Source organism: Numenius arquata, chromosome 2 (genome assembly GCF_964106895.1).
Source record: "Numenius arquata chromosome 2, bNumArq3.hap1.1, whole genome shotgun sequence".
NCBI lineage: Eukaryota > Metazoa > Chordata > Aves > Charadriiformes > Scolopacidae > Numenius > Numenius arquata.
This window is the reverse complement of record NC_133577.1, coordinates 75,567,783-75,585,754: the sequence shown is the minus strand read 5'-3', so window position 1 is coordinate 75,585,754 and position 17,972 is coordinate 75,567,783. Positions and strand designations below refer to the sequence as shown.

At 50.2% G+C, this 17,972-nt stretch overlaps 2 protein-coding genes across 2 annotated transcripts; both read right to left on the bottom strand.

Annotated features, from left to right (window-relative positions):
* Positions 1-776: 776 nt before the first annotated feature.
* Positions 777-17,254, bottom strand: KCTD17 (potassium channel tetramerization domain containing 17). The gene is made up of 8 exons (XM_074144370.1): positions 17,239-17,254; positions 7,900-8,033; positions 7,167-7,275; positions 5,317-5,408; positions 4,295-4,390; positions 3,796-3,921; positions 2,990-3,068; positions 777-1,520 (listed from the first exon to the last, which is right to left on the bottom strand). The coding sequence occupies exons 1-8, from the start codon at positions 17,249-17,251 to the stop codon at positions 1,288-1,290; spliced, it is 882 nt and encodes a 293-aa protein (XP_074000471.1). The 5' UTR covers positions 17,252-17,254; the 3' UTR covers positions 777-1,287.
* On the bottom strand, positions 15,017-17,916 carry LOC141462495 (3-mercaptopyruvate sulfurtransferase-like). The gene is made up of 3 exons (XM_074144367.1): positions 17,849-17,916; positions 16,657-17,309; positions 15,017-16,022 (listed from the first exon to the last, which is right to left on the bottom strand). The coding sequence occupies exons 2-3, from the start codon at positions 17,249-17,251 to the stop codon at positions 15,724-15,726; spliced, it is 894 nt and encodes a 297-aa protein (XP_074000468.1). The 5' UTR covers positions 17,252-17,309; positions 17,849-17,916; the 3' UTR covers positions 15,017-15,723.
* Between the last annotated feature and the right edge of the window lie 56 nt (positions 17,917-17,972).

The window sequence follows — 17,972 nt, the reverse complement described above, 5'->3', positions numbered from 1 at the left end:
CACACCCCCAAGCGCGTGTCCTGCCTCCCTGCTGGAGCAGCAGCCAGCCTCCACTGCTGCACTTTCTTCAGGGAAAGGCCCTGGATCCTCAGTAAAAACTCTGGAGCAGCCTCCCATCTCCCCTCCCCTCAGCCCTTCCAAATACCTGTACCATGAGGGACTCTGATCTGCTTCCGTCTCCTAACTCAGATAATCTAGGAGGTGAAGAAGGCTTCAGGGCACAGTACTTAAACAGTGAATGCTATGGGCTTGGTTTTTTTACTGAAGATATACATTTATATATATATGTGTGTGTACATATATATATACACACAATGGTCCACTCTCTGGAATCAGAAATAAAATTCATTTGAGGGCTTTTTTGGCTCTAGTTTGCTTTACTCTGTTAAAAATTATCATGGGGCTTGTATCTTTTTGACCAAACTCCAATCCTGGCACTGGCAACTGGAAAAAATTTCTACGCCTTTGCCCTCCCTCTAGACTGTCCCCCAGGTGCAGTGAGGTCAATACACTACCTAGAAAGGTGGTCCTCGCTTATTGTTATGATTTAGGGATGCAGGTACCAATAAGCAAACCTGCCCTGTAGCCCACCTGCCTGCAGTGGGGGTGCAGCACAGATGCGGTGGGAAGTACCTCCAGCCGCCAGAAGACGGGCGCAGCACAGGCAGCTTCTGGTAGCTCCAGGTGATGAATCCAAACTCTTCCTTCTCCAGCTCCCACCCCCTTCTACTGGCACCAAATTTCTGCCGCTTGAAATGAGAGGCAGCGAGGAGGATCAGACTGTGAATTTTATTCAGGAGTTACAACCTGGTGTCCTCAGACACAGCAGTGAAGCAAATGCCTGGCTCCCCGAGCCAGGGATCTCCTCGCGCTAGCAGACATCACATGAGGTGCCAGCATGTTCCCGGTACCCGGGCAGCATGTCTGTCTCCTCCTCACTCTGTTGACATAGGGATGTTTTGGGGGACAGGGAGGGAGGCACCAAGGAGCGTGATAGCCAGCACAGGGACACCCCGCAAGCAGTGCAGGTGGCCCAGAAAAGGGCAGTGGTTTTGCATTTTCCCTCTGGCCACAAGCCCAGACCAGCTGCCTGCAAGAGCAAAAGGGTGAGGACTGGTCCCACAACAGCTGCCACCACCTCGGGGCCCCAGTCGCATCCAGGGTGCTCAGGAAGGGACCGCAGGCTGCAGTGGCTGATCACTGATGTCCCCAGCAGGGGCCACTGTGACATTAAGGAAAGGCAGCCTGCTCGGCATGGCAGGGGGCCCTGGGCTCCAACTCCAGCTCCTACAGCAGCTCTCCTTGGAGCATCTGCCCTCCTCTAGGGCCGAGGCTCGGCCCTCCGAGCTGAGTTTGTAAAAAAGAATGGCTGCATGTGAAAAGTGAAGGGGGCCGGCAAGTGTCACTGTGGGGCAAGGGGCTGCCATACACTACAGTACAAAAATAAAGATATAAACCAGACATTAAAAGGCCGGAGTGGAGTGTTAGGATCACATCCTCAGACCTCTGGCTTGTAACAGCTAGAGAAGGAGAGAGAAAGAGAGAAACAAAATCAATGGCAGGAAAAAAAGCCATTGAGCATGGAAAGGAGGGTAAGAAACAGGAAAATGGGAATGACAGCAGAAATGAGAACAGAAGAAAAAGAAAAGAGTTGAGGACTGAGTGTGGGAGAACAGAGAAAAAGGAAAAGTCTGTGTGATTAACATACAGTGACTTTTAAGAAAATAGTACTCAGGTCTCACAGCCACGGACAAGGAGGCTCTTGAACAGAGGGAGAGAGAAATGTCAGCCAGCTAACAAGTGCTCTCCACCAGGACGGAGAGTGGCACTGAGCATCTCTGGTTTAACAAGAGCCCCACAGTTTTCCCGTATGAGAGGGGAATCCTCCTTCTAACGCTTTCTGTACCCAGCCCCACGCACACCAGCCAGGCAGCCCCCCTGAGCAGCAGACAGAGCACAGAGGCTCCTTTTGCACGCAGCTGCAAGAACATGTGGAGCGGGGACCAGCCACTTCCACTTTGTCTTCGTCACCCTCTCCCAGTGCTCTCTCACCCTGGCAGAGGCGGTGGGGGGAAAAGCCCAGGGAAGCAAGAGCAGGGAGGGGAAAATAACAGCCTGCTTTCTGCAAACCGCTCTTGGGCTGGCAGGCAAAAGAGCTGCGGGCGACAGTCTGGAGAAGCGATCTGGCTTGCGTGTCAGGCAGACACGTGGCAGACTTCCCCCCTTCCCCGTGCCACCCCCTGCCTGCTTTGCATTCATTTCCACCCCTCTTCGTTTCTCCCAGCTGCACTCTCTTTTCTGCTGCCAGAGCCTCTGGTCCAGAGCCGTAGGGTCTGCTTGGTGGGTAATAGCACATATAGGATGAGAATCAGAAAAACCACCTTAGGGATGAGTCAACCTCCCCTCCCCGCCTCCTTCCCCTCCCCGAGCTCTACAAACCCGGGCCATACCCACAGGAGGGAAGTGAGTCACTCATGCAGAGCTCAGGCTGGCAGGAGCTGAGAGTGCAGACAGGTAATGTACCTGCAAAGGAGGAAAAGTGAGGAGTGGAGAGAGACAGGGCCCCGGGCAGGAACCACTCTGAGCCCTGGTAGGGGGCAAAGATAGCAGAGGGAAGGATGCTGGAGGCTGGGGAGTGGGGCAGGGTGGGAGGTAGGTGACAGTGCTGGGATGGACATGGAGGGGAGCAGCAGAAAGGGTTTGGAGGAAGAAAGAGTTCAGTGCAATCCCAAATAGATGGACAGTCTGCAAAGAAAAATATAACTGCAAATAAACCAAACCATTTAAAATACAAAGCAGCAGCCACAGTAACAGCTCTTCCCTCACAGCTTTATCTCCAGAGAGACTCCGGCTCCTGGAGAGGACTGCCCCCACACCCCACACTTGCCCTAGTCCTTCCCTGCTGCTAGCTGTAAGTTCTCACCAGAAAGGTGGACGGGTCTACACTTGGGGGTTTATTTTTATGGTTATCCTCAAGGATTTGCTGCACCTTTCTCCTCTGCTTCTGCTTCTGCCTCTGCCTCGTCCTCCACCTCCTGCTCTTCCTCCTCCAGGTCCTCCTCTGTGCTCTGTGGCCCAGCATGCAGGACAAAGGGAAGAAAGAGTGGAGATACTTGCAAGATGAGACATGGCAGTTCTTTCTGACACACAAGGGAATAAAGAAATGTTCATGACACTGGAATAAAAAGGGACCTTTCCCCATGGCCACGACAGTTCTGAGTCAGGGAGCAAAGCGACTTGTCTTCCTCTGGAGCATCACATCAGGGCTATCTAACCCACTTACAAGCGCTGTGATCCCACTGCCCAACAACTGCCATCAGTCGCTAGTGCTTCTTCCTGTATCCTAGGTGTGTACAGGATGTCATGCACTGCCACACATTTCTGTCCTTCCCTCCAAAGGGGAGCACATGATCTCCTGCGCCTTAGGCTGGGACTCAGCAAAAGGAAAGAGAATGCTGCAAAACCTCCCCAGAAATCACACCCTAGCAGCAGAGTGACACACACAGCATGGTCATGAGGAGGCATGAGGGGGATGTTAGGGTAGCATGAGAAATGCCAGGGTCACTTGCTAAAGCCACTTGCCACACACAGCCGGACACCACCACTCTCAACACACGCACTCCTCCTTTTGGGCAATGGGTGTCATGCTATGGTGCTGAACACCAGGACAAGCCCCTGTATTTCACCACTGAGGTGCCCCACAGCCACACTGGAGAGAGGAAAGGAAGACTGAGCAAACAAGAATGAAGGATCTCATAGGCAATGGGAGCAGGGCCATAGCAAAGTTGGTCTCACCTTGGCTTTGTGGCTAGGCTCAGAGCTCAGGCCATTGGGGGAGTTGTACAACTCTTTGGAGACCACGCACAGGAACTCTGTCTGATCCTCATTCCCATAGTTGTAGGATGAACCAATATTCACAAGCTAGAAAAGACAAGAGCAAGAATCACAAGTGCATGTTACCGCAAACATCCACTTCACCTGGGGAGCAAGGCAGAAAGCCCACCATGCAGCACAGAGTCCAATCCCTACCCTCAATAGAAGGCCTCATAACTAAGGCTAAGGAAGCAGCACACAGAACTAGGAGAGGAGTCAGCCAGGATGCAAAACATGTTAACCTCACACAGCATCCTCTAAACTTCTAGAGAAGGGGCAAGAGAGAGCCAGTGTGACAGCACCATCAATGACTGACCCAATATTCTCAGAGCAGGAAGGTTATTTGCCTGGGGACTGTATAGTATCCATGATCTTTTCCCCAAAGACAATTCCTACCCAGCCTCTTCTACCCTTTCCATACCTGCTCAAAGCGCCATCCATCTGACATAGTGGAAACCATCTGAGTGAGCTCTTCTTCCTGGCACTGTAGCACGCGGTAGACATGCTTAGGAGGCACCTGACAGCAAAATTGCAGAGCGTGTTGACAATGGTCAGATGCTAAAGGCTGTTGCCCTTCTGCAGAAAGAAGTGGTAGTACCCCTCCCTGACAGACCTGCCCTCTTCCCCATGACCCAGGATAAAGGGGAGTGGAAACCACAATACAAATTTCTACTGTGGTGTTGTGGGGAACAAGAACAACGGTATCTCTTCTAGAGAGAAGGAACTGAGCTGAAAGTTTCCTGCCTTGTTCCCAGAAGATACTGGGCTCTTTCAATGGGGAATTTGCATTTGTCATTACAGTCACTTATGCAAATGCCACAAATGCTGATGGGGTTTTGCGAGCGCAAAGTGACTCTGTTGCTGGAGGCTTACAACCTGAGGCAGAGACGATGAAAAGTGAGATATCAGCCAACACTCCCAGAAGACAGATTTTAAAAGGTTATTGGCCAAGACAAAGTGTGATTGTGCTACAGGATTGACTCCTTGTGCCTCATTGTCTTCCACAGATATCTCTTCACCCATTCCCTCCAGGTTTCTCTACAGGTATCCTCATGTTCTTCACTGTGGTTACACTCCCAGGACTCCCCACACCAGAGCACTCCTCCCCATGCCTCCGCTCTCCTCACAAACAGTCTTCCATATCCCACAGCAACCAGCTGCCTTCTTCCAAAAGCTAGAGGAGCTGACTTGGTTTCAGGGGCTACATCCAGCATTACTTCTGGAGATGCGAAACAAGCCTGTAACTTCTTTATATAACTGACAGTAGCCTGTCCCCTGCAAGACTTTGCTATGTAGACATTAGCACGTAAACTCCAATTAGTTGCTTCTTTCCATTCCTTGCTGCTTCTCCCAAGTCTGTCCTCCCTCTAGACTCACTTCTCCCTTTCCACATTCCCTCCTTCACCCACTGCACTTTATCTTCCTTGCCATTTCTCTCCATACCTGAGTTACTGTGTAGTCCTTCTCCTCCAGTCGATCCTTGATTATTCGGATTAAAGGACCAATGTTATAGAACTCAGCTTCTTCTAGGACTCCTAAGAAAGAAAGACAGAAGCACCACAAAGACAGAAAGTTAATAGCCTGTCTTTATTTTCTGGCTTGCAAAATATCAATTCTGAGCTTCCCAAGCTCGATAGGGAGAAATGACACTGCAGCCTTACTTTTTAACAGGTGTCTGTTGCTTTAAACTCTTACTGCGGAGAATGGAACCCTGGCTCTCTGCATTGCATTTCTAATGCTCACCCTGATTTCCTTATGCTGCTTGCTAGTACAGAAACAGGTTTGTGCCGAGGACTGCTAATACCTTTCCCAGATAACCGGCTAAGGAGAATAAATGTAGGCTCCAGCCTCTCTCAATGACCACTAGTTACCTACCACCTTGTCCAGGCCCTCTTCTTAAGGCACACAACCACAACTTGTTCTGAGCTTGTCACCAGAAGACCCTAGAAAATCACAGCTTTCCTCCTGGGCCAATTGGAGTCGCACCCACCTTGCAGTCCCATACGATTTCAGATGATCTTTGGCTCTCTCCCCTGTGCTTCACCTCAAAGCAAGTAAACAGAGAAGTGTTCTGGTTTTTTTCTCTATGGTATCTGCACCCATCACCTCTCTTAAGACTCACCTGTTTGCTAACAGGCCTTCAGGGAAAGGGAGGTGGGTTCCCAGAGGGTCATGAGGGAAAGGTGGCTAGGAGCCAACACTCAGGTATCCCCAGGGAAGTACACAGACAATGCAGGTGGGGAGATTGGTCCTTCACTACCTGACACACTCAGACCTCTTCCGAATCCCTCATTCAGCCGTGAATGCATTAGTTTTATGCCAGCCTGAGTGTCTGCGGCAGGATCAAAAGACAATGTTAAGCTATGAATGAGATTCCTGTTCATGCTTCAGATTTGATGTTAAAACCTGTAGAAGAACCCTGTCTGACCTCAGGATTACAAGAAATGTGAAGTAGGAAACACCTCAGAATTGTGGTTATTACAATTCTGTACCATTGCTAAGATATATTTTTGGAATTGTAACTCATAAGACGATTCTGAAGAAAACTTTCCTTGCATTAGGTAAAAATATGTAAGAAAGAAAGGCAAGAAGACAAATGAACATGCAGAAACTGTGTTTGGCAAGGGCTGGAGAGCACAGCCTGTCTTTGGAATTGGCTCCTTGCTAGACTCCAGCATCCAAAAAATAATGAGGCATTGGGGACTTCTGGCTGGTAACAACACGATGTTACTGAGTTATCCTATTGGACCCTCTGTCAACCTCAAATGAGGGATTGGTTTGTCTGGCTTGCTGCACTGAAATTGCTGCAGGTCATAACCCATCAGAGCACTAGCAGCATACATTGCATATCACTGATTAATGATGGTCTTTATTAGAGTCAGTAAAAGAGATGAGCTTGATTTTGTTTGGTTTTCCGGGTTTTCATTCCTAATTAGAAACACCCAGTCATTAACAGAAAACTCAGTCACAGAGCCTAGTTAAAAGTGGATCAGGAACAAGTAATAAAATGATTTATTGAAGCTAAGAGATCTTGCCTACTTCCATCTTGGTGACATCTCTGTTGATCAAACAGTTGTGAAGCCACAACACCTGTAGGATGCCTTCCTCACCTACTCCAAACCCCTTTAGTAAAGGAAATAGGGGTATGCTTTCCAAGAGCTGCAGGGATAGCCCTCTCAAATCCCCCATCAACCTCCAGAAGGAGAATCAGAGACAAGGTCAACAAGAAGTCCTGCTGCATTCTGGCTACAGCAGCGATGTTAAGTGGGAAGTTTCTGAGCTCCAAGACTCACCCTCTTCAGCCATATCTTTATCCAGGACCAGCTTCCCATGACGGAGGAAATTCAGGATGGGTCCAAAGTAAGTGGGGTCCCGGTCTATTAGGTATGCACCAGTCTCATCCTAGCAACAGAGATAGACCACGAGGAGAAAAACTCTATGGGAAACTTGTAACCAACCCTCAAATCCTCCAGACTACAAGAAAACACAAACCTAAGCAAAAATGTCCACTATTTCTAAGACTCCTTGGAAACTGTGGGCCCCTGAGAGTCCCTAGCCAAGTCAGCCCAACTTGCATTTTAACTCCTGTATGCTCAGTGTGCCCACCTCAGCATGGACCAATCCAGCTGAGAAAGCCAAAAAAATAGGCCTCAGTCTCCTTCTGCAGCTGTGCGTACAGGCCTGGTGTGAGACAGCAGAGTCCCCTTATAGGGGACAAGGCTGAATCAAGCAGATACAGCTGGGAGGTAGATCCAAGGGATATGGATGGGGTGAGAGAGGTGGGTGGGATGAACAGGGGCAGAGGGGAGATGGCCTCTCTTTTCCCCAGCTTGGGAAGACAAGTGCCAGGCTACAACACAGCAAGGTGGGATCCGGCAAGGGGAAAATCCTTCACGGGAGAAAGAGCAGGCATCTTTTCACTCAGTTAATCCCGCAGCTGTCGGGGCCTGGCTCCATCCCTGCATCCCTCCAGCCCTCCCCGTGCCGGGTGGGGTCACGGTGCGGGAGGCAACCCAGCTGCCTTACCCGGTCCGACTGCAGCTCCTCGCCCTGGCACAGGCGACACAGGAAAGACTTCTGCTCCCGGCACAGCGTCTGCCTGGTGGTGAGGAAGACGGTGCCCCCCACATTGAGCCTCACCCACTTGGCCCGGGTGCCAGCGGGTGGCGGGATGTCCCAGGTGCGGCACAGCCCCACGGCACTCTGCATCTCCTCCCCGCCCTCCATCCTCATCCTCACCCTCCCGTCCCCCGTTCCCCGCCGGCGTGCAGGGACTGCCGCAGGTGCTGCCTGCCGGGGAATGCCGGGATCTGTAGTTTATCTGCCTTTTCCCTCCGCTGCAGCCGTGTTTCCCTGGGGCCAGGGTCCTCCCTGTGACCGCCAAGGGGGTCCCGATGGGAGGAAGGGTGCTCTGTGCTGGAGGATACTAGGAGTGGGTAAAACCACAGCTCCACAGCGCTGACGCTCCCTGCCTTTTCCCCTGTCCTCTTTTCCACTAACCAAGGGCCAGCCAGCACTTCGGAGGTGCAGGGCGTTATGCAAAAACCGTCGGCATTTATTTCCATAGACATCCTTCCCGGCTCATTAAAAGGTTCTGGGAACTGTAGTTTGCAGGGACATACACAAAAGGTTGCTGGGAAGTGTAGTTTTCCCAGCCCACCGCCCCTGCAAAAGAGGATGCTTTCATGAAGGGGGCTGCACTGTACTGCATGACAACCCCTGCGGCTGGTGGTTTGCCTGCTTCCAGCCCTGGATCTTGCCTGTAAGCTTCCTCGGAGTCAGGAAGAACAACCTGCTCCCTGGCAGTCAGCAGATTAAGCCCATTAGCGCTGTGCTCCGCAGCTTTCCCTTCAGGAGAGCCATTACCCCAGGCTCACAGCCCACTGCTGCGTCAGTTGCCACGCTGTTCTTGCTGCAAAACGTGCAGACAAGTTGCCTTGTTGCTAACATATGTAGGGACACTTCTGGGAACTGTATCCTGGATCTGCGTGAAGCGCTGGCAGGAGGCAGGAAGACTTTTTCTTCCAGCTCAGAAGACTCGCTGACTCAGCAAACTCCCCCCATGTGCTGCTCTAACAGCACAAACCATGCCAGAGAGAGAACTCCTGCATCCTTCCTCCCTGCTCCTGCCATCCCTGTTTGTGTCTGGACAAGAGAGAGCTCAGATTTTAACTCTAGTGTGGAGTTTTACCTCTGCCCCAGGCACATAACACCCGCCAAAGCCGATGTGCCAATCCTGCCATGCAGAATCCAGCCCTGCCTCTGCCACTCGCCCCTGCCAGGCTGAGCCTGGAGCTCAGCAGCTCATGCCCCAGGGGACTCTGTTCAAATGCACTCCTTGGCAGGGACACAACCTCAACAAGCTCTCTCTACAGCAAGTCTGCTTTTCCCACTCCCACCTAAGCACAGCCGCGCCTGCCAGCAGCTCGGGTGTATTAGGAATGGAAAGGCAAGGCTGATGTTTCACCTGAACGTGGCCCAAAGCCTTCCTTCACCTAAGCAACTTTCTGGCTCTTCCTTGCCAGGGGGATGCAGCACTGCAGAGACACCATGGTGCCTTGCAAACACTTTATTGCTCTTGCACCTAGATCTTTTGCGTCTTGTGAGGTAGGGGTTTATTGGGGAAGAGGGTGGATACAAAGAAAGATTATGTTTTACTCGTATTCCTTTCTTTTTTGTCCTTCCCTCTTTTCTTTTACTTACAAATTCCTCCCTTTTATCACTACAGGACAGGAAGGCAGCGTCACCCTTCCCCCAAATCACCCAGGACTTCCTTGTCAAAGACAGTGTAACTGTGTACTTTGCTCCTTCTGTGGAGGAGTGCAAAGGGGAGGAGGGGAAGAGAGGGTAACACGGAAAAGGTTTCGAGATTGCTGACCTCCAACTAATTTAAGCACAGCAGTAATTCAGCTGCTGCAGGCTGTAAATTCAAATAGCTCTGGATCTCCTTTAATTCGTACCAGAAGCTGGCCAGCACTAGAGCGATCAATAATAGAGAGAGGATGAAAAATTATTTTTTGCCTACCTGTATGGAGCAGGCTTTGGCCCAAATTAGTGCCCAGCCCTTGAACCAGTCTCCACTGAGCACTGGTGTGCATCAAAGATGCTCAGACTAATACGGACCTGAGCTGAAGCATCACACAGAGCAACGCAGCTCAGGGCTGAGGGACTGTTACCCTCCTGCTTCTGGCTCTGAATCAAACCACGGCAAATCTGAGAGCTCTGCCCTGTGCTCTGGTGTGCAAGGGGTGCAGGACCCTGTCTGCACTGGCCACAGCTCCAGCAGAGAATTAGGGCGAGGAGTGTGGCACTCTGATATGAATACCGTAGTTGGGTGGCAGTCTATAGCTCCTTATCTCCCCCTCCGAGAAATCTGACCTGCCTTAGTTTTCTTCCTTCTTCTATAAGGGGTTCACCCTGTCTCCCTTTCCTCCTCTCACAGCCACTCAGCCTCTTGCTCTTTTTTAGGTCCAATCTCTTATTTTTGAAGCCTTCCTCCCCAATCTCTCCCACGCCAATGCTGCTCACAGGTCAGGGATGGTCTCTATTCAGAGCATACCTTCTTCCATCAACACCAGCCTCCATCTCTGGCCAGCACTTCAAGTCTTGCTCACCCCAGGGTCACAGTGTGAAAGGTTAGCTGGTAAATCTAAAGAGGTATACCAGGAATAAGGAAAGAGGTCAAGGTACCCCACGCCCATCCCCAGAGCCTTCTTTTCCGCAATATACAGCATGAACTTTACTGAAAAACCCCCAGGCCAGGGTGTTCCCCATAGTACATGAAAATGCTCTTTAGGAAGAATTCAGTCCAGGGCGAGTTACCAACTGAAATGCTTAAGTGGGTGGTGTGGGCTAAATACAGGCCTGATCTACACACCATCACCAGACGTGGTTCTGAGATGCAACTAGCGTGCCCTTGTTAAGGCCCATTAAAATTAAGCAAGAGAACAGAGGGGAAATAAATTTAAATAATCCGTTCCTCCCGCTTTGATGATTTCTATACATAAAACACGCACAGAAACAGAGAGAGGAGCAAGCAAGAGCTTACAACGCCACACAGCCCAGCTGAGCACCCAATTAAGTGATGGGGACAATTGCACAGACAGACTGGGCGCAGGAGAAGCTGGACAGCCACTGGGTAGGTAGGTGATGGGGCTGAACAAAAGCTGAGGAAAACAGAACAGGGGGTAAAATGAGAGTTTCCTGGTTCAGCAGCCAGCAAGCCTGCGGCACAAACCTACACACGCTGCAGTGCTCTGTACATACACTGCAGCCTGACAAGTCAGCTGGGTACGTGGAGTGGGATGTACCACTGAGGTCGCAGAGCTGCTTCTAGGGAATTGTTGCATCATGGAGCATCAGTGGGAGCAGGGACCACTGTGTGTTGGCACAATGTCACCACTATGTCTGGCTGGGATTAAATTTGCGTGATCATTTAGTTAATGAACGCACTCTGGCACGAGGTACCAGAGAAGAAACTGTCTCCTCTCTCTTCTCTCCAGGAAACGTGGTGGGGAGGACAAGTAATACTCTGACATCTGCCATTAAGCCAACAGTGAAATGGGCAAAGAAAACTTCCCATAAAGGACATGGGGGTGAGAGGAAGGCAGTTCACTTGTAGCCAGCAGAGACCAGCTTGACTGCCAGCTGAGTCAGGCATATTGGAGACGGAAAAGAAAGGTCCCATGGCGTGCAGGTGAGCTAATCTTCCTCCAGCTCCTTGTGCTTGGTGTGGTCTGTGAGCAATGTACCTGCATGAATTCTGTGTGTGTACGTGCATCATTTGGCACCTCTGCTGGAAGAGTGCTGGGAGGAGGAGAGAAAACAGCCAAGTAGCACCTGACTGCGAGCTGTGACCAGGAGAGATGGGAGGAAAAAGAAAAGCCCCTGCAGTTAACAGCGATTACCACGGCTCATGCAGTGGTCATTAGCGGGAAGGGACAGCAGTGCTGGCAAAAGAAGGGCTGCTTTGGGATTTGGGATAGTTTGCAGGGGAACAAAAGGTTCGCTGGGAAATGAATGAAGTGTGAAACAGCCCAACCTGACTGCTAGGCAGCAATAGGGAAGGAAAAGGAAGGCAGAGGATGAAGAGAACATTTGAGGGACTCTGGGATTACTGTTGGAGAACCACTGACCAGACTGTTTTCAGAGAGTCCAAAACTGCCTCAGGCAAAAGTGTTACAGGTAGTAAAACAGACCGATACAGAGCTTGCATGCTGGCCTGGGATTCTCAAATTTATAGAGAGAGCTGTAAAAGCTCCAGTCTCAAGTTAGCCACAGGTCAATGTGACCCTCTTCCTACATTGGGGCTGTTTTTTAGGCTGTTTTGGCCATCATGAGCCTTATCCCATGAAAGATATGCTATTCCCCTTTCCCTGTCGCAAATTTTCCATGGGAGAGTCATGAACATTAGTGATTTGCATTCACATCCACCTCTCCCATTCCCAGTTTCCAGTTCCCAAAGGAAACCCACCCCGAGTCAGGGACACAAAGATCTGCAGAACATTTATAGTCCTAGTGCAAGTCCCCTCAGCTGTTCCATATGTCCAGTAGCATCTGTTATGGCTCAAAATAGGTTTTTGCACTCTCCAGGCTTTGAAAACATTGTCTCGGTCTCCACAGTGTTCCCAGGGCTTTGCCTGCAGCGTGAGAACAGATCTCAACTGAAAGGAGGGAGAGTATCAAAAGACGCTCTTGGACAGATTTTTGCTACATGATGTAACAGGGCATACCCCAGAAAGGCAAAATATCTTGCTGCAGGAAGTTCTCAGTTTCTCCTCTGTGGGGAAATCAAAGCAAAGCTAAGCATCTGGTAAAAAATTTGTCAAAGGCCAGGAACCTGAAGAACCACTGAAATTTTGTGGTTCAAAACCCAGCCGGGAGAAGGGCAGTTAAGTGTTGCCAATCTTGGAACACATACCAGAGAAGGGCAAGGGCCCTGCTAGATGTCATCAAGCCAAATCAAGTCAAAATGTAGAGCAAGGGGAGAGGCCAATCTTTCACTTAGATCTCCAGGTGGATGGCTGGGCTGCACCAGACACCTCGCCGCGACACACAGGACAGAGGAAAGTAGCTCAGACTCAAGAGGAAGCAGAGAGATTCAGAGACCGCTGGGGTCAGTGAGAAAAAAGAAACACTGCGCTCAAGCAGCATCACCAAATGTTCTGGAAGAACAAGAGCAAAAGCCAGCGCCCCACACCTACTGGAAATTGTATTAACAAAGTCTGAAAGAATATGCCAATTTTCTCTACCAAATTTTTCTCTAACCAAATTTTCCTGGAGAAACAGAGCAGGCACAGCACTCCTGTTTATCTATTTGTACATAGGAGCCTGGCCATATTTTCACAAAATAGGCCTCACCTCCCAGCCACACCCAGGGCGTGAAACCTTAATGACCCACCACGTGAAAGCCTCTTAGCTTGGCTGATGGTGGGAGAAGCGAGAAATCCGTAACCGAAAAGATGTCACAAGCCAGACTCTGCTGTAAGATCCCATACTAGACAACACTGCCTGTACAAGTATCTTTATGTTAAAGTGTCTTAAAAGCAGCACCTTTGTTGCTTGGATTGGGAGGCCCCTCCACAGGGAGTTTAGCACCACTTGCTGTTTGCAGTCAGTCACCCCAGCCAGTGCTTATCCTTTTGTTTTCACGTCAACACCATACTTCAGCTTAAAAAGTTGTTTTTTAAGCGCTCTCGGTTACAGACTGCAATCAGATGTCCTGCATGACATGCTGACTAGTTCTTCCCTTTCGCCTGCAGGAAAGAGTTGCTAGAAAATTACTCTACTTGGGATAAAGCAAGGTGTTGCTACCAGCCTTTAAAAACACAGTGATTACCTGGGTGGGGAAATTCATAAAGCATGGGAGTAGAAGACCTTTCCCTAGCAGGAAGGAGAAGAGAATTAATTAAACTGTCAATTAGATCTAGAACTGAAAGCCTTAGCAATTTGCAGGGCGTGCTGTAACCCGCCAAGCAAGCCCTTTTGGGAAGTCTAAGCCCAAAGAACTAAATGGAAGCTGGCAAATATAAAGGTTGATTATTTTATCCAGATCTGTATCTTGCACTGCGTACAAAAGTGTCACTCATTTCAGATCCCAGCACGCTCCATATACTCAGCACTTGCTGTAATGCCAGACCCAAGTCCCTGAAGAGCCAGGTGGTTAGACTAGTGTAAGTAGGGAAATTGAATGCTTTCAGTCACTAGAAACAGGTGGAAAGAAGGGTCAGGTTGGGTGGGTGGGTGGGAAGGACACTGGAAGATATCATCTGGACAGTGAAACTCTAGTTCCACAGGAGGCAAGCAGAAACGGGGGTTGCGTGCACAAAAACCAAGCCCAGGAAGAAGCCCGGGCTGCAGCCAACAGAGGCCAAAGGAAATGCAAAGAATAAACATTCTCCAATAGGAAAGGATACAGCCCTCATGTTCAGTGGCTAGGAGGGGACCCCGCAAATTTGTGACCATAAGCATCCATAGCATACCCTAGAAAGGACAACCCCATCATCTTCAGACATCCACTGGTACCTCTTTCTGCAAGCCGAAGAACAGAAATTGTTTAATCAATTTTTTAAGTTACCAGTGGGCCATAATAGGTGTAGGGTTCTTTGGGGCTTTTTTGGGGGGGTTGGGAGGGGGAGTGTTGGTTGGTGGTTTTTTTTCGTTTAAGAGGAGTAAATCCTAGAGAGAACAAGTTCTTGAACATTGTCATGAACACTTGGGGGAATTTCAACTCCCAGATATAAGATAATGATCTCGGGGGAAAAAAAATGTGCCATTTGTAGGCTATTCCTCTGTAGGTCTCAGTTCCCCTGAAGTTTTTTAAGGTTACATGATAAGAACAGAAACACCCATGCAGTCCAATTTTTTACCATGTGAACTGACATCCAGTCTTTGAAGAACAGAGCTGTGACTGACTAACGTGGAGTTTTAGGCCAAAAAGAAAATGGACAAGGACTTCACTCCATCAGGAAGATGGTGAAAAGTCCCAAGAGAGAAGCATGCCATTGTCTTTCAAGGCCCAAAGAGCTTGTTGAGGGTAGGAGATGGAGAGAAGGCAACATCTAATTTGTACCATCAAGACAAAAGGATCCCATAAAAATAGAGTTCCTGGAATCAGCCAAGCAACGCTCATATAAGCTCCATACAGCAGAAAGACCTTGAAACACGTTTATTTACCCTTTTTAAAATTCCAGTATCTTTTTTTTTTTTTTCCAAAGGGGGATTTTGGACCATGGGAGTACAAAACTGGCTAAGTACACATTGCAGCTAGAGTCCAAGTGCAAGAAGAAATCCAAGCCAAGTCTCTAACCTAAGTGCCAACCTGGAAGCCATATTTGCTCCTTTAACATCTACACCTTTCCCGTAAGTTTCGCACTCAAAATGGCCATAAAGTGCATGGATGGCTTCTACAACAGAGGCAGAGAGCAAGATCATGAGGCACAGTTATACGAGTATGACCATCCTGTGAGTGAACATGGTGGAACGTCCCAAGTCATGAGCTTGTCTTGACTCAATTACTTCCCCATGATGCCACCAGCACTCTCTCCCTTCCATCTGATACTGTAAAAAGGCGACAGAATCACAGAACAGCAGAGGTTGGAAGGGACCTCTGGAGGTCATCTGGTTCACCCCACCTGCTCAAGAAGGGTCACCTAGAGCTGGCTGCCGAGGTCATCTTCGCGTTCCTAAGCAGCAGTGGTAGGATAAGGAGAAAGTGCCAAAGCACCATGTGCCTATACTTGTTATCCAACACTTTCACCTCACAACACTTAACCAGGAATGCTAAACCCATCTTTTCCAAATCCTGTTTCAAGGCAAATTATCTGCACAGGTGGAAGACGAAGCAACTTACTACACTGTCTTCCCCTTTCCCTCAGAAATAATGTTTTCAGGCTGTGCCCGCATGTACCATTCCACCCAGGCCCCATCATACACAGCAACATCTGGTTTGCCACAGAGGTATGCCCCCAGAGCCACATGGCAGGCAGTAACCCCAGAGCCACAAGTGGCTACCAACGGCTTTAAGAGGTCCACCTTCTTCTCCTGGAACAGACTGCGGATCTGCTCAGGCGTCTTCTCTAAGCCAGACTCTGTGAGGAAATCAGTGAAGGGGATGTTCGTTGACCCAGGGACATGACCAGGCTCAATTCCTGGAGGAAAAGCAATACAAATAGGAATTAACCTCTATTGTCTAGGACAAATCCATTGTAAAACCTGTTCTCTGTTTCACTGGAGATATTTATGATTTATTGGATGTTGTTATTTATTATTTAGTGTATGTTGTTAAAACAAATACATTTATTTTTGTTAAACATTGCTTTACTAGATTACTGATTACTCAGGAAGGATAGCCCTAATCTTCAGGTTACCACATGGACACAATCCTGTCAAGTTCTGTTCCTCCTCCCAGTTCCCTCCACATCTTCCCCTCATCAGAGCAACCCACTCTGACGAGGCTGAAACATTTCCACAGTCCTTCCGAGGGGAAAAGCAGCACCAGTACATGAAGAGACCAATTATCATCTTTGAGGTGTATGAAAGCTACATTCCTCATCCCAGCCCCTCATAAGAAAAAAAAACCAAAATACACTGCTTCCCCACTCCTAAATTTTCTAAGAGCAGCACCTGCTAGTCAAAAGGAGAGGAGGACAGACAGATACACTGCCTTAAGTCCCAATCCAAGGACAACCATATTTCCTTTCATTACCCCTAGAGGAGTCAAACTGATGGGCACCTTAAATGAAGCCCCTTTTTATTATGCCAATGTCTCTGAAGGCACATTACCATCACGGGGCTCTGGCTCTACTCCCCGGAACCGTCCTGCAGCGCGTGCATCCACTAGTTGGAAGCGGTGGGAATCCAAGTTATCTAAGACGTCCTCATATGTTTTCACCAGGGACTTGTCCAAGGAGGCATGGAACTCGGATGGAGCTACTTGGCTTTTCCCAGAGCTCAGTGCATTCCCCTCTCGCTGCCAGTTCTTCAGGCCACCGTCCAGAAGGGAGACGGCATCATGTCCAAAGGCCCGGAACATCCACCACACTCGGGGGGCTGAGAAGAGACCTTGGTCGCTTGCATCATACACCACAACATGGGAATCATTCCCCACACCCAGCTTCCCAACATACTCAGCAAAGTCATCAGCCTTGGGCAGCATGTGATCGTAAGGTGAAGTGCGGTCGCTGCACTGGTCGATGTCAAAGAAAACTGCACCTGGGATATGGCGCTCCTCAAATTCCCGCTTCGGGTCACGCTTCATCTTCGGCAAATACCAGGACGCATCCACGATTTTCAAGGCCAGACCAGGTTGCTGGGACTTGATGGCTTCTGAAAGCCATTTTGCAGATACCAGAGCACGGTAGAGGAGCTGTTGCGACATTGCTCCCAAGTCCTGGCCAAGACTACCTGGTTCCTGGGGCTTGCCTGAATCCACCTGACTGCAAAAGGAAGAAGAAAATTGCAAATTCACAACCAGCCTTATGGAAAGCAACCGGACAGAAGTGGCATTTTGGCACCACTGAGGTGCTGGTTAAGCCTATAGTGAGGGGGTTTGAAATGCTCCAGCCCTGAAAATAAGGAGAGCTCAGCCCAAACCCTGCCGTGAGCGGGACAGCCATGGCAGTAGTCCTGCCCTGCGCCCAGCCTGGCTCCTCCACCTCCAGCCACCACTGACAGCAGCAAGAGGGGATCCAGGCAGCCCCAGGGACCCTGAGCAGAGGGGACCCAGCGCCCCGGGGTGAGGCGCGGCCCCTCGACGAGGGGGGGCTTTGCCCCACCGTTCTCACCACGCCGGAACCCACCTCCAGCCGAGGCCCTACCGGGGGCCTGGCGCCCCTCACGCAGGCTGGACCCCCGCCGCCTCCCGCTGCGAACCCTCCCGCCGCAGACACCACCAGCCCCGCCGTGGCAGGGCCGCCGTTCCCTTCGCGCAGCAACGGGGGAAGGAGCGGCGCCGTCCCGCCGCACCGCCTCGTACCTCCGTGCTGGGCCTCAGCCGAGCAACACCCGCCCTCAGTCCCCACCAGCCATGGCCGCCACCGGGGGGGCGGGAGCCGGGTCCCTCCCAGCGGGCCGGTCCCGGGCGGTGCAGCCCGCCCCCA

What these genes read in the sequence shown, in the direction of transcription:
- LOC141462495 (XM_074144367.1), bottom strand. Translation starts at nt 17,251, where the DNA reads ATGTCGCAACAGCTCCTCTACCGTGCTCTGGTATCTGCAAAATGGCTT. An exon ending in AGAGCCAGAGCCCCGTGATG is followed by an intron (nt 16,023 to 16,656) that starts GTAATGTGCCTT and finishes CTTTTCCTCCAG; the next exon opens with GAATTGAGCCTGGTCATGTC.
- KCTD17 (XM_074144370.1), bottom strand. An exon ending in AGGAGCTGCAGTCGGACCGG is followed by an intron (nt 7,276 to 7,899) that starts GTAAGGCAGCTG and finishes CTCTGTTGCTAG; the next exon opens with GATGAGACTGGTGCATACCT. An exon ending in TAAAGATATGGCTGAAGAGG is followed by an intron (nt 5,409 to 7,166) that starts GTGAGTCTTGGA and finishes TTTCTTTCTTAG; the next exon opens with GAGTCCTAGAAGAAGCTGAG.